The sequence below is a fragment of the Myxocyprinus asiaticus genome, chromosome 11, assembly GCF_019703515.2.
Source record: "Myxocyprinus asiaticus isolate MX2 ecotype Aquarium Trade chromosome 11, UBuf_Myxa_2, whole genome shotgun sequence".
NCBI classification, from domain to species: Eukaryota; Metazoa; Chordata; class Actinopteri; order Cypriniformes; family Catostomidae; genus Myxocyprinus; species Myxocyprinus asiaticus.
Genome location: NC_059354.1, coordinates 36040580 through 36052587, shown reverse-complemented (window position 1 = coordinate 36052587; position 12008 = coordinate 36040580). Strand labels below are relative to the sequence as shown.

Genomic DNA, 12008 nt, shown 5'->3' with positions numbered 1-12008 from the left:
GTAACTTACAGCAGACTATCCCGATTCAAACAAGACAAAACACAACATAATATGTTAAGTAGATCTTAAAATATTCCTCAAAGAGTGTATATGGAAGTGTGTGTGTGTGTGTGTGTATGTGTGAACATGTCCAAGGACTTTGTGTGTGCAAACACATCCATATATGTGCTCATCTAAAGGATTGGGATGCTCCTGAACATTTATATTTCTGTATTTTGTGGTCTAATCCATTCATTTCCAATGGCCAGTTATTTTTGACCGAGAACACAACAAGTGTAACAAAGTGAAAGAAAACTAAAAATAAATAAATAAAATAAATGTAAAGAAAATGGTCCAGTTTGTGTGTGTGTTTTCATATACCATATGTGAACAAAGTCATGGAATTTTATTTCAACTGGATTAGGTTAATAATAAAAAATATATATTAGTATAAGAAAAAGATAGTCGTTCGTGTCAAAATGACCGGAACACAACATAAGGGTTAAATCAGCTGGTTTTGCTCTTTTCACACTAAACACCCAAAATGGTTATCCATTCAAAGGTTTAGCCATAGTGCAGTGGTCAGCTGAACTTTCTCAAAAGTAGGTCATAACCGGCATTGCATAATGCTTGCGGAGCCTGTAGATTCTGCACTTGAGATGAGTAGTTGTACCATAAATTAATTATTGAACCATTAAAATAAATAATAGATTCCATTCCTTACAATAATTTGTATTGGATTTTACAATATTTATTTACTTGTGTATTCATAATGTTTTTTCTCTTAGTAGTATTTCAATGTTGGGAACATCTCATACAGGCTACTTGTAAAAAATTCTGATGAAAAGCTGTACTGGGTCTTCAAATATATCACGCTGAATTAACATGTGCAGTTAGATTACAATATATAAACAGGCCATTATGTTCCTATGAACTACTAAAGCACGTTTAAAAACTACATCTCCCATCATCTAAGCATTTTACCGCGCAGACTCGCTGGTGTTCTAGCGCATTCCCTTGATGCCCACGCGCAGGCGCAGTCGTACATGGGAGTACTGGGTATCAATTTGGCCAAACAGCGGGTGATAAAATGGTAGGTGACATAGAAATATTAATAAAAAAAACCCTATGTTTTTTTTTTTTTTTTTGCTTCTGTGTTCGACGGAGAAGATCTGGCACAAGTAGATATTCCGCTGCTTGTGCGAGTTGTTGGCTGCGCGTGTCGCACCGAGAATTATCATATTTGTGTATGTTTTGTTTAGACAGGAAGGTCAGTTGTTGATATTGAGGGAGCTCAGCATGTACATTTTTCTTTATGTTGCCCTGGAATCATACCGTATGATGCATAATACATCAGAATATAAACATTGTTCTGTGCCATAGCCAGTAGTTTCTATTAAAGCATGCATGCTGTTAACCCTTATGTTCAGTTTGGGTTTTAGAGACCCCCAAGCCCCTTTTTTAAAGCTGAAAAATATACTTAATTAGGATCAGTTTAAATTTAATGGCTTCTCTTAATTTTATGAGACTGGTTATAAACAAGATTATGTAAACAAGAAACTTGATGACATGTTTAAAACGACCAATACTTGGGGTCTTTGGGATCACAGGTATAAAACATCAATAAATGCAATTAAAGTATTTGCATTTTAAAATGACTATTATTGCATGGGGGTCTCTAGGAGGCCAAACAACTTGGCAGTCAATGTCAGCAGAACAGGAGGGTTAAATGACATCCATACCAATCCATGAAATGTCAAGCGTCATACTTTTAGCCCTGCCCTTTTAACCCAACCTCGTATAGTAACCTGGTTATTTTCTAGCTTGTAATATCCTGTAAACAGGTCTTTAGTGGGCTATGAAACTTTTTTGCACATTGGTATTCTGGTACAATTTGTCGTAAAGGCCTGTTCAAAAAAGTTATTATATACTTGAGTAAAAACAGCTTACTGTGCATCGATGGAAATAACTGTCTGGTAACATGGTTGTTTTACACTGGCTGTCCTGAGCTTGCCTTCTCATATTACATACCAGGCACAAGTGGCCTGTCATAGGTCCTCACATGCTTTGTGCTTCAGTCGAACTATTTCAAAGCTTGGCTATAACCGGTAGAATGTCCTTTTAAATTGGTCTGGTCTTTTTGGTCAACACTTTGTTTACGATTGTTTCTGTTGGCAGCTTTTGTTTGCTTGTGTCTGAATGTGTGCAATTTGTTCTCTGTGTATGATTGTTTTTGTCTCTTTCTGTTTGTACATTGCTGAATTTATTTCTCCGTCTGTCGGATTTAACGTCTGAGTAAATATCTGTTGTGTTCACGCAGCATAAACTAAAATCCTCGCAAAAGGACAAGGTACGGCAGTTCATGTCCTTCACTCAAGCCGGGGAGAAGACCGCCGTATACTGCCTCACTCAAAATGACTGGAAACTAGAAGTGGCCACTGACAACTACTTTCAGAACCCAGACTTGTACCACAAGGAATCCATGAAAAGCTCAGTGGACCGGAAAAAGCTGGAGCAGCTCTACAATCGATATAAAGGCAAGTTATTCTGATATTTGTTAAGTGTGCTGTGTTTCGCTGTGTTTAAAGGTAAGAAAAAAAAAGCACCAATAAATGGATAGTACTTATGACAAATGTGATTTAAAATGATGTATATTCACATGAGATGAAAATTCAGTCATATCAGAGGCCTAGAAAAAGCTGTTTTACATTTACATTTATACATGTTGCAGGCGCTTTTATCCAAGCAACTTACAAGTGAGCAATACAACATATGCAGTTCATCCGAAGGCAACAGTAACATGAGAAGTGCTGCATTACAAAAGTTCCAGAATGGCTCAGTGAAGTACAGTCAAGAGCAGAGTTTACGTAGTTTTAAGAATAGTTAGAATAATTAAGAAACGTTTTAAAATTTTCTTTAGTGCCTTATCAGGACTGGGTTAAGTGCTCATTAGAAGAGGTGTCTTAGGCTTTGTTCACTTAAGGGAAAATCAAATTTTTAAGACAGTTCTAACTGCAAGTTATTTGTAGCCAGATCAAAAAAGAGTCACTTTTGCCAACACGCCCAAATTAGTTGAGTTTAGTGCATGAGAGTTTAGCAATGTTTGTTTTGCCATTGATTATTTTTTCTTGAGGGCAGATTCTGAAAATAAATACATTTGTGACAGACTACGGCATAAAAAATGGGAAAGGTGGCATATGCGATGTTTGTTGCTGCTAGGGTTGACAACTGCCCTGCTTTAGCTGGAATGTCCCATATTTTGGCCGAAATTATGACGTCCCATGTGGGTCTGCTATTGTCCTGTATTTTAACAGGTAGCGAAATGTCCCGTATTGAAGGCTTTGTGTTCCACATTGAAGTGAAAAGATGCTAAAGGGGTCGGACGGCGAAACCCTTGAAGGGAACCCCCGTCCCGTATTGATGTGCTCAAAATGCTCAAACATCCCTTATTCGCTTGAGACGTTCATTACCTTTTTTGAATACCTTATCGTGTTGTGGTGGCTCGCAGCCGGTGTGGGTTACTGCACCTTAGCACATCACTTTGGGTGGTTAAAGCCAATTTCTGTATTATTGAATAAGAGATTTGCACTGCTTTGGCTGCGCTGTGACATATATATAACATAAGGACGCTAGTGCTGCCATTTTGAAGGGATTGTTCCTATGCTTTCCCCTTAAAGACTTTACCTTCTACTGAGTTTTGGAGGGCTGAAAGGTACAATAAAATGATAATTTAGAACTCGCTTCACAAAATTTTGTTTGTAATGATCCTAAAGTGTGGCCATCATTATTGTTTTGCATTCAAAGCACCCTGCGATGACATAATTTATGCCATTTGGAATGCAATATACTGTATGTCTTCTTTTTACAAAACCTGAAGCAACAGCTAGTTGCGCACAATGAATGACGAAAAAACACACAAAACAGATCTTACTGTTCATACTGAGACACATAATCAAAAATCGGATTTTTCCGATTAACACTTTATTGATTCAGACAAATGAAACAGAAAAGCAAAACATATATACACTAACCAACTTTTAAGCCCCATTATTCCCTTTTCCCCTCCCAATCCCCAACGCCACTCTGACCCTCAACAAATATCCATGTGGTCAAATTTTTTTACCAAAAAAAATAAAAAAATAAATAATAATATAAAAAACATATATATATATATATATATATATATATATATATATATATATATATATATATATATAAATAAATTATAATCACACATATTTAAAAATACACATCTCTCTCCACTGCCCCTCCCCGAGAGCCTTCCAAAAAGGCCAAATATCTGCCCCATTTTTTATTAAATAAATCCAAGTTGCCCAGCCTTCTATATGACATTTCTTCAAATGCCGCCACCCTGCCCATCACTGTGCACCACTCCTGAAATGAGGGCGCTCCAGCTGACTTCCATCCCCTAAGGATGATCTGTCTGCTGATCATAACACTGGCTAGGACCCAGAGTTTTTATGTATTTATCCCCTATGTTAATGACCGCCCCATCACCTAAAATACAGAGTTTGGTGCAAAATGAAATTTGAGTGTCCAATATGTCACACATAAAACTCTGAACCCTCAACCAAAAATCTTGGATCTTAACACACCACCAAAAAACATGGGTTCTGTCCCCTCTTCTGATTTGCATCGCCAGCAGGAGGGTGTGTCTTTAAGACCAAGCCTGTACAATCTAGAGGGGGTCCAATAGAATCGATGTAAAATCTTAAAGTGCATAAGGCGCATCCTTGCATCTCTAGATGTAGACTTTACATTTTTTTAGAATCCTAGCCCACACTCCCTCCTCCAATACCAAGTTTAAATCTTTCTCCCATAATCTCTTGAGAGAAGTTGAAGCTCCATTCCCCAGACCCTGAATTAGCAGGGAGTAATACACTGATGCCTCATGGCCTTTTCCAAATGCAGTAATCACCACTCCCAGAGTATCCGCCGCTCTAGGGGGGTGTATGTGACTCCCAAAAATAGTACAGAGCAGGTGGCGCAGCTGTAAATACCTGAAGAATTTAGAGCTGGGAATCCCAAAATGTTGAACCATATTTTCAAAGGATCTCAACACTCCACTCTCATATAGGTAACTGAGCGTATTATCCTCCCTCACAATCCACTCTGTCCAGCAGAAAGGGGACTTATTAATACATAACTTTGGGTTCAGCCATATGCTCGAAGCAACATTTAAATAAATGTCTGAATTAAACACTCTGGACACTTTTGTCCATACCATGTGCAAATGCAAGATAACGGGGTGTAACTTAACTTCTCCGGTTAATTTGATAGAAAGGCTTTGCAATGGCGAAATAGGGGCAAGAACTTCCTGTTCAATACAAAACCAGGGAGGGGCTCTCATAGGTGGAAGCCACCAATGAGCCAAATGTCTGAGCATAATAATAAAACAAAATCTTGGGTAGGCCTAGCCCACCTTTGTCAATCAGCCTATGTAACTTATTAAAATGTAATCTAGTACGCTTACCATTCCAAATGAAGGACTTTGCTATGCTATCAAATTGCTTGAAATAAGAGAGGGGGACATCTACAGGGAGAGATTGTAACAGGTAGTTACATTTTGGAATACAAATAATTTTAATAACATTAACCTTCTCAATCATAGATAAATGTAATGAAGCCCACCTGCCCACATCGCTCAAAAACCTTTTTATTAAGGGGTCAAAATTAACTCTAACTAAATAAGACAAATTTGCTAGGAATATAATGCCCAAATACTTGCACTGTTTGGGCCATTGGAAGGCACCTTGCTGGAAAGCCATTACTGGGCAGTACGCTGTCAGAGCCAAAACTTCAGATTTAGACCATTTGACTCTGTATTCTGAGAACTTAGAAAAGGAATGAATAATTCTATGGAGGCAAGGCATAGATCTAATGGGGTCAGAGACGAATAATAAAATATCATCTGCGTAAAGCAAAAGCTTATGCGCCACACCTCCTGCCACCACCCCTGGAAATTTATCTTCCGTTCTTATTGCGGCTGCTAATGGTTCCAGGGCAAGACAGAACAATAATGTGGAATGAGGGCAACCCTGCCATCCAGAGTAAAATAATATGAAATTAATCCATTTGTTTGTACCACTGCTACAGGGTGTCTATAAAGTAACTTAGTCCATCCAATAAAAGTATTCCCGAACCCATATATTTCCAAAATCTTAAAAAGATAATCCCATTCTACCATATCAAACACCTTTTCAACGTCAAGTGAGATGGCTGCGACTGGAGTCTGATCATTCGCCACTGACCACATGATATTGATGAAACGCCTAACGATATCAGAACTGCTGCGGCCAGTCAAACAGTCAAGCGAATGTTCAGTGAGCCGGTCCACTCGGCTACAATGTGAGTACAACAAGATGACTTACTCCATTGACTTTATGAAGGACATTGCTTTCTGTGGGCATGTGAATGTTTTACGGCCATCCTTAGCATCTATTCTCAATTTGGCTGGGAATATCAGTGCAAAAGCGACCTTCCGTTGATGTAAAAGTTTCTTGCATTCCTTGAATCGATCACGTTTCTGTCTTGTCTAGTTCATAAAGTATGGGAACAAGAAAATGCTGTGGTTCTTTCAAGAAAGCCTTCCTTTACTCTTCGCCTCGCGCAACACAATATCTTTATCGGATGATCTCAGAAATTTGGCCAGAATTGATCGGGGCATGTCTCCCTCCGTGGATCGACAAACAGGAACCCTGTGAGCTTGCTCGATTGACAGTTTATGGCCTGCAATGTCGAGCAGATTCGGAAAGAGCTCATCCAGGAATTTCACCATAATCTGTCCCTTTACTCCCTCCGGGATGCCGACGATACGGACATTATTCCGCCGGGTATGGTTTTCAATGTCCTCCAACTTCTCCCAGACATGCTCCAAATCCACCTTGGTTGCTAGCGGATTTGCAGATAATTCCTTCTCCGATGACTCCAGGTAATTGATCCGTTTCTCAACATCCTCCACTCTTGTAACCACATCAGTGAACTTCACCTCCATGGCGGTGATCGATCGACGTATCACAGCAAGATCCTCCAAGTCAGCAACAACCTTCATCAGCATTGCCGACATGTTCAGCATCTCCTGCCGCATTTCCCGCACCTCCCTGACCAAGTCGACTCCCAGGCCCGTGGCCTGCTCGTGGGCATCAGCTTGAGCATGTGTCTTTTAATGTCTCCAGAGCCCGAGGATTTTGAATTCTCTGACATATTGTCCTTCTAGAACAGTTATGGAAACAGAGTGTATCAAATCTCACTGGTTTATGTCATAAAAAGTATTAAAACTAGCAAAGTGCACAGAGCTCGCCCGTTCACACGTCCGATCCTCGCATGGCGTCACGTGACCTCCCCACAAAAATCTGATTTTAATACAAATGTGGTTTGGATCACGCTTGTAAGAATCAGATTTTATGTGTTTTTGTTCAGTTCAAACTACAAAACCTAAATGGATTTCAGTCAGATAGGTAAAAAAGTCTGATTAACAGAATTAATTTGAATACATGGAGTGGATCGTCCCCATATGGGGGCCGTCATGTTTTGATCACATGACCAGCTGTGTTTTGCAATTCGACCAAGTTACTACTACTAATAATAATAATGCTAAGTTTACTTTATATAGCACCTTTCCATTGCTCAATGTGCTCTGCAGAACATAAAATAATATCTAAACAAAACAAGCAAACCAAACAGTGCAACAGCATATTCAATTTGCAAAAGATACAACATAATAATGGAGTCAATATTATGGTCCAGAGTGATGGTAGGGGTCAGCGTGTGTGCGATCAACCATTCTAAACAGAATGAGTCTGAGAGGAAAAATTAGTTGTCCATATAAGAAACAAACTGCGACAATCTGCCACACAATGACAAAAAAACGACAGGTCCACGTAGTGCAAATTCATTGCAAACAATATAGCAATATTCATCGGCAACATCCAAGAAAGTTCATTTTATTCACGTGTATTGTATAAAATAGAAAAACAAAGACAAAAAGTAACAAAACAAAGGATAAACAAACGTTGCTGGTGTGAAGTGACAGCAAAAGATAGACAAACTTCATGCATTCATGTCACTGTGTTGAACTGACAATGAATGTTCTTGTTCTTGTCTTTTCATAGTGAATAATTTTTCTCATTCAGATCCTCAAGATGAGAATAAGATTGGAATTGATGGAATTCAACAGTTCTGTGATGACCTCAATTTGGATCCAGCAAGCATCAGTGTTCTGGTTGTGGCATGGAAGTTTCGTGCGGCAACACAGTGCGAATTCAGCAAGAAAGAGTTCATTGATGGCATGACAGAGCTAGGGTGTGTTATGACATCATCATATTTCTTGTTTAGTCATCTGTGCTGTTGACATATTGATGAAAGTTTGAGGTGTACAACATACTTCGTCATACTTCAAGTTTAGTATGAATGATGTCAGCATGAGCTATTCATCTCATTTGCAGGTGTGACAGTCCAGAGAAACTCCGAGCTCTTCTGCCCAGATTAGAACAGGATTTGAAAGATGTTGGAAAGTTCAAAGATTTCTATCAATTCACTTTCAACTTTGCCAAGAATCCTGGACAAAAAGGTTTAGGTAACAGCACCTTAAATTATTTTGTTCTACCTTTTTGTGTGTCTCTTAGACCAGGCTGAAGTTCCTGACAACGACCATGTTTACAAGTGCAAATTTTCGAAATCTGGATCAATTCATTTGAATAGCAGATTAAGAATATATTGTTTTTATTGTTTATATCCATCATGCATAATAGGTATTCCGAACAAAATGTATATACTTTCAAAGAGCAGAATTTAGTGTCAAAGTTACCATAACAGTGGGAAACCTTTGAGTCCTGTTAGAGAAAGAGACTGAGTCAGCTGAAGTTAGGCAACCCAGCATGGCACCCCAGTGCGGAATTGCTGTGTTTACATTTCTAACATCCACAAATAATAAGGCGAGAAAGTTTTCATCTAATGTTTCTAACTTTACTTCACAAAAGAAGAGAATTATAAGCAGTGTTTTGGGTAAACACGTTAGTTCCTTCTCAAATAACTAGAAATCTCTGGTTGAGAATATGTAGATAAGATCAGTGGGAGAGAGCTGTCTTGCACTGTATTTCGCATGTATGCAAGATATTTTTGAAATACTTTGTGAGGGTGCTGTAGTTGCATTCAAAGATTAACATGGTAATTATTCATTTGGGTAGAAATTTCATTTGGATTAAGCTCAATCAAATAATTTTACAGGAATGCTTTTCATTATGTTTGGGCTATCAATCAAATTGTTACAGATTATTTAGGCTGCATGTAAAAATAGCTATTGAGTAAACAGTCATTCGCATTAACAATTAAACCATCTTTTTCCATTTTAGATTTAGAGATGGCAGTAGCTTATTGGAACCTGGTGATGGCGGGACGTTTTAAATTCCTAGACCTCTGGAACAGATTTTTATTGGTAACTCTGGTTTCTGTTTTGAAGCTTTACAGAATTGGATCTTTGACCCTTTTTAACAATGGATACAGATTAAAATGGGTTTTCTGGTTGCTACACAACACATTAACTACATGATATAGCCTCTAATTTCTTGAAACAAACAAATAAATAGAGTATTGCCCAAAAAGCTTGGTACGTAGAATCATTTTCTTGAGCAATTAATTGAGTTGCTCTTTGGTCTGTGCCCTTTTTTTTTGTTTCTTTTTTTTTTTTCTGTGCAGGAGCACCATAAGCGATCAATTCCCAAAGACACGTGGAACTTGCTTCTGGATTTTGGCAACATGATTGCAGATGACATGTCAAACTACGATGAAGAAGGTGATATCTTTTTTGTTCTATCTTGTGAGCCAAGGCAGAAAAGCTGCCATGAAAATATCAAAGCGCATGTCTATTTCAGTATGATCACTGCATTTTTACAGGGTTCACATGGTCATGAAAAACCTGGAAATATCAGCTAATTTTAAATTAGTGCTTTCTAGGCCTGGAAGGTCCTGTTAAAGTCTTGGAAATTTCTGTTTTGAATATACTTTTTTTTCTAGTTATGCTTGGCTTTTGCTCTTCGTAAGTGCAATCTCTATAAAAATTATATTTAAAAATCCATATCCAGTAATCAAATATGACTGGAAAAGTCATGGAAACTTATTGGTCAAAAGTTAGAGAATCCAGTTTTTAGAGACAGGTGCTTGCTTAGTTATAAAATGGCAAGGCTTTGGAACACAAAGAAAGTAAATAACTGCTTTCACACAGAGTATGTTGACTTTTAATTATGTGACATGTTTTTGTTTCAGGAGCTTGGCCTGTTCTCATTGATGACTTTGTGGAATATGCTCGGCCAATTGTGACGGGATCAAAGCGCAAAACTGTATAAAAACGCTACTGCTGGGCGAGAACTTACGCCTTGTTCGCCTCTTTGACTTTGTAGTTTTTTTAAAGACTTGTAAGCATAATAAGAGAGAACTAAGAGAAACACTTGAAAAAAAACAAGCTTTGCAAAGGACGACAGGACAGAAAAGACAACTCAGACCTCCACACCACACAGGAAGGACAAGAGTGCGAGACTCAAACCATCAAATGCACATGGCCAGCTATTTGCACTGGCAACTTAATTCTAACCTGAGACCCTTGGAGACCCTTTGGGTGGATCACTTCGAACCTAGTACCTCATCTCCATTGCAACCAGTGTCACTCTAAGGCCAAGTCCCCATTGCCTACCCACTCCTCACAGTCTGAATTGTGAAATAGTGTCAGAGTTCTCCAGTTTTTCTTTTAGACCATGTACCCATTTGTCCGGGTGTGTATCTCATGCAAGACTTGAGTGTGATCATGTCCACTTTTTAAGCCAGACATTCATGGGCAGCACAGCATGCAGCTCACAACACCAGCACTATTGTTACAGTTGTAAAATGCTGTATCTACTGCAGCAGTATGTACAGAGAGAAAATTATTATCATTGATGTTTCATTTGAAAAATGACATATGAGAGAAAAGCGTGAAAAAAAAATATAGACGCCTCCATTCTATGTTTTTGTGTGAATTTAGGTCAAACGTGTCATCTGCCCTGTTACAGAACTTGTAACAACACGGTTCAGTGTTACTCTCTTTTTTTTTGTTTACCAGATTTATGTTAAGAAATAAATTATTGCCCTTTATGTTCTTCTCAATCTCTAACAACCCTTTTATTCTTTAACAGGACATTTATAACCATAGCCTTGCACAACTGTTCCAGGCAGTGCAAGCTTTCAATTTCCTTCAACATAGAATGTGAAAAAAAGGGAGAAGTCTGGCACCAAAAGTTATGGTGGTAGGTTTTTAATTGGAGACTTTACCTAGAATGGTCACATGAAGACCATCAAATGGTTTGTTTAGGCCAAAGTCAAGTATTTGCTGTTAGCTTTGTCATATACAGTATAACGCCTACAGAATGTATTAACTTCTTTATTAAACCTATCCTATTTGTTAGTTTTCTTCTTCATCTTCCTCCGCATGGGAGGCTATGGCAGTCCTCTGAACCGTTCAGAGGAAAATTATGAAATTTGGCACACTATTAGGGGTTGGTATGAATAGTCCCAAAACTACTATTTCTACTTAGTCCGATTTGACCAAAAAGTGGCTCAAAATGATCTTCAGATCAGGCTGCACAGAAATGATAACTTTGATTTGAAAAGTAATGATTGAGCTTACCATCCCATGGGAAGAGGGACAGGACGCAGCCCATTGGAGGAAGAAGTTAAAATATGCTGATCTGGCCACAGAGTGCTGGGGAAATGGATGGAGGACTGCCACTTAAATGTGGAGGTTGGGTGTTGAGGATTTATAGAACATAAATGCAAAACATTGAAAGATTTTTTGTATCTCTGGATTGGCATTGAAGAAGTTTCTAAAGGTAACGGTAGAGGAAGCCGAGGAAGGGAGGTTCTGGCTATGGTTAAGAAGGACAAAAATTGGGGGGCATAGAAGTGAGAAAGGCAGTAGGGAGAAAATAGGGATAGGGAACATTTGTGATGTTTGAGTTTATGTATGGTACAATTATGTCAAA

At 38.5% G+C, this 12008-nt stretch overlaps 1 protein-coding gene across 4 annotated transcripts; it reads left to right on the top strand.

The window, feature by feature from the left end:
• The first annotated feature begins 988 nt into the window (after positions 1–988).
• LOC127448095 (DCN1-like protein 2) lies at positions 989–11133 on the top strand. 4 transcript variants are annotated; one of them, XM_051710387.1, is made up of 7 exons: positions 989–1072; positions 2300–2516; positions 8133–8301; positions 8445–8575; positions 9351–9433; positions 9694–9790; positions 10261–11133. In XM_051710387.1, exons 1-7 carry the CDS (start codon positions 1070–1072, stop codon positions 10338–10340), a joined length of 780 nt encoding a protein of 259 aa, XP_051566347.1. In that variant the 5' UTR covers positions 989–1069; the 3' UTR covers positions 10341–11133. The 4 variants fall into 4 exon arrangements, with proteins under 4 accessions (XP_051566347.1, XP_051566342.1, XP_051566345.1 ...); XM_051710382.1 differs by having other exon boundaries at positions 9694–11133; XM_051710385.1 differs by lacking the exon at positions 989–1072 and adding an exon at positions 1826–1955 and having other exon boundaries at positions 9694–11133.
• Positions 11134–12008: the final 875 nt, after the last annotated feature.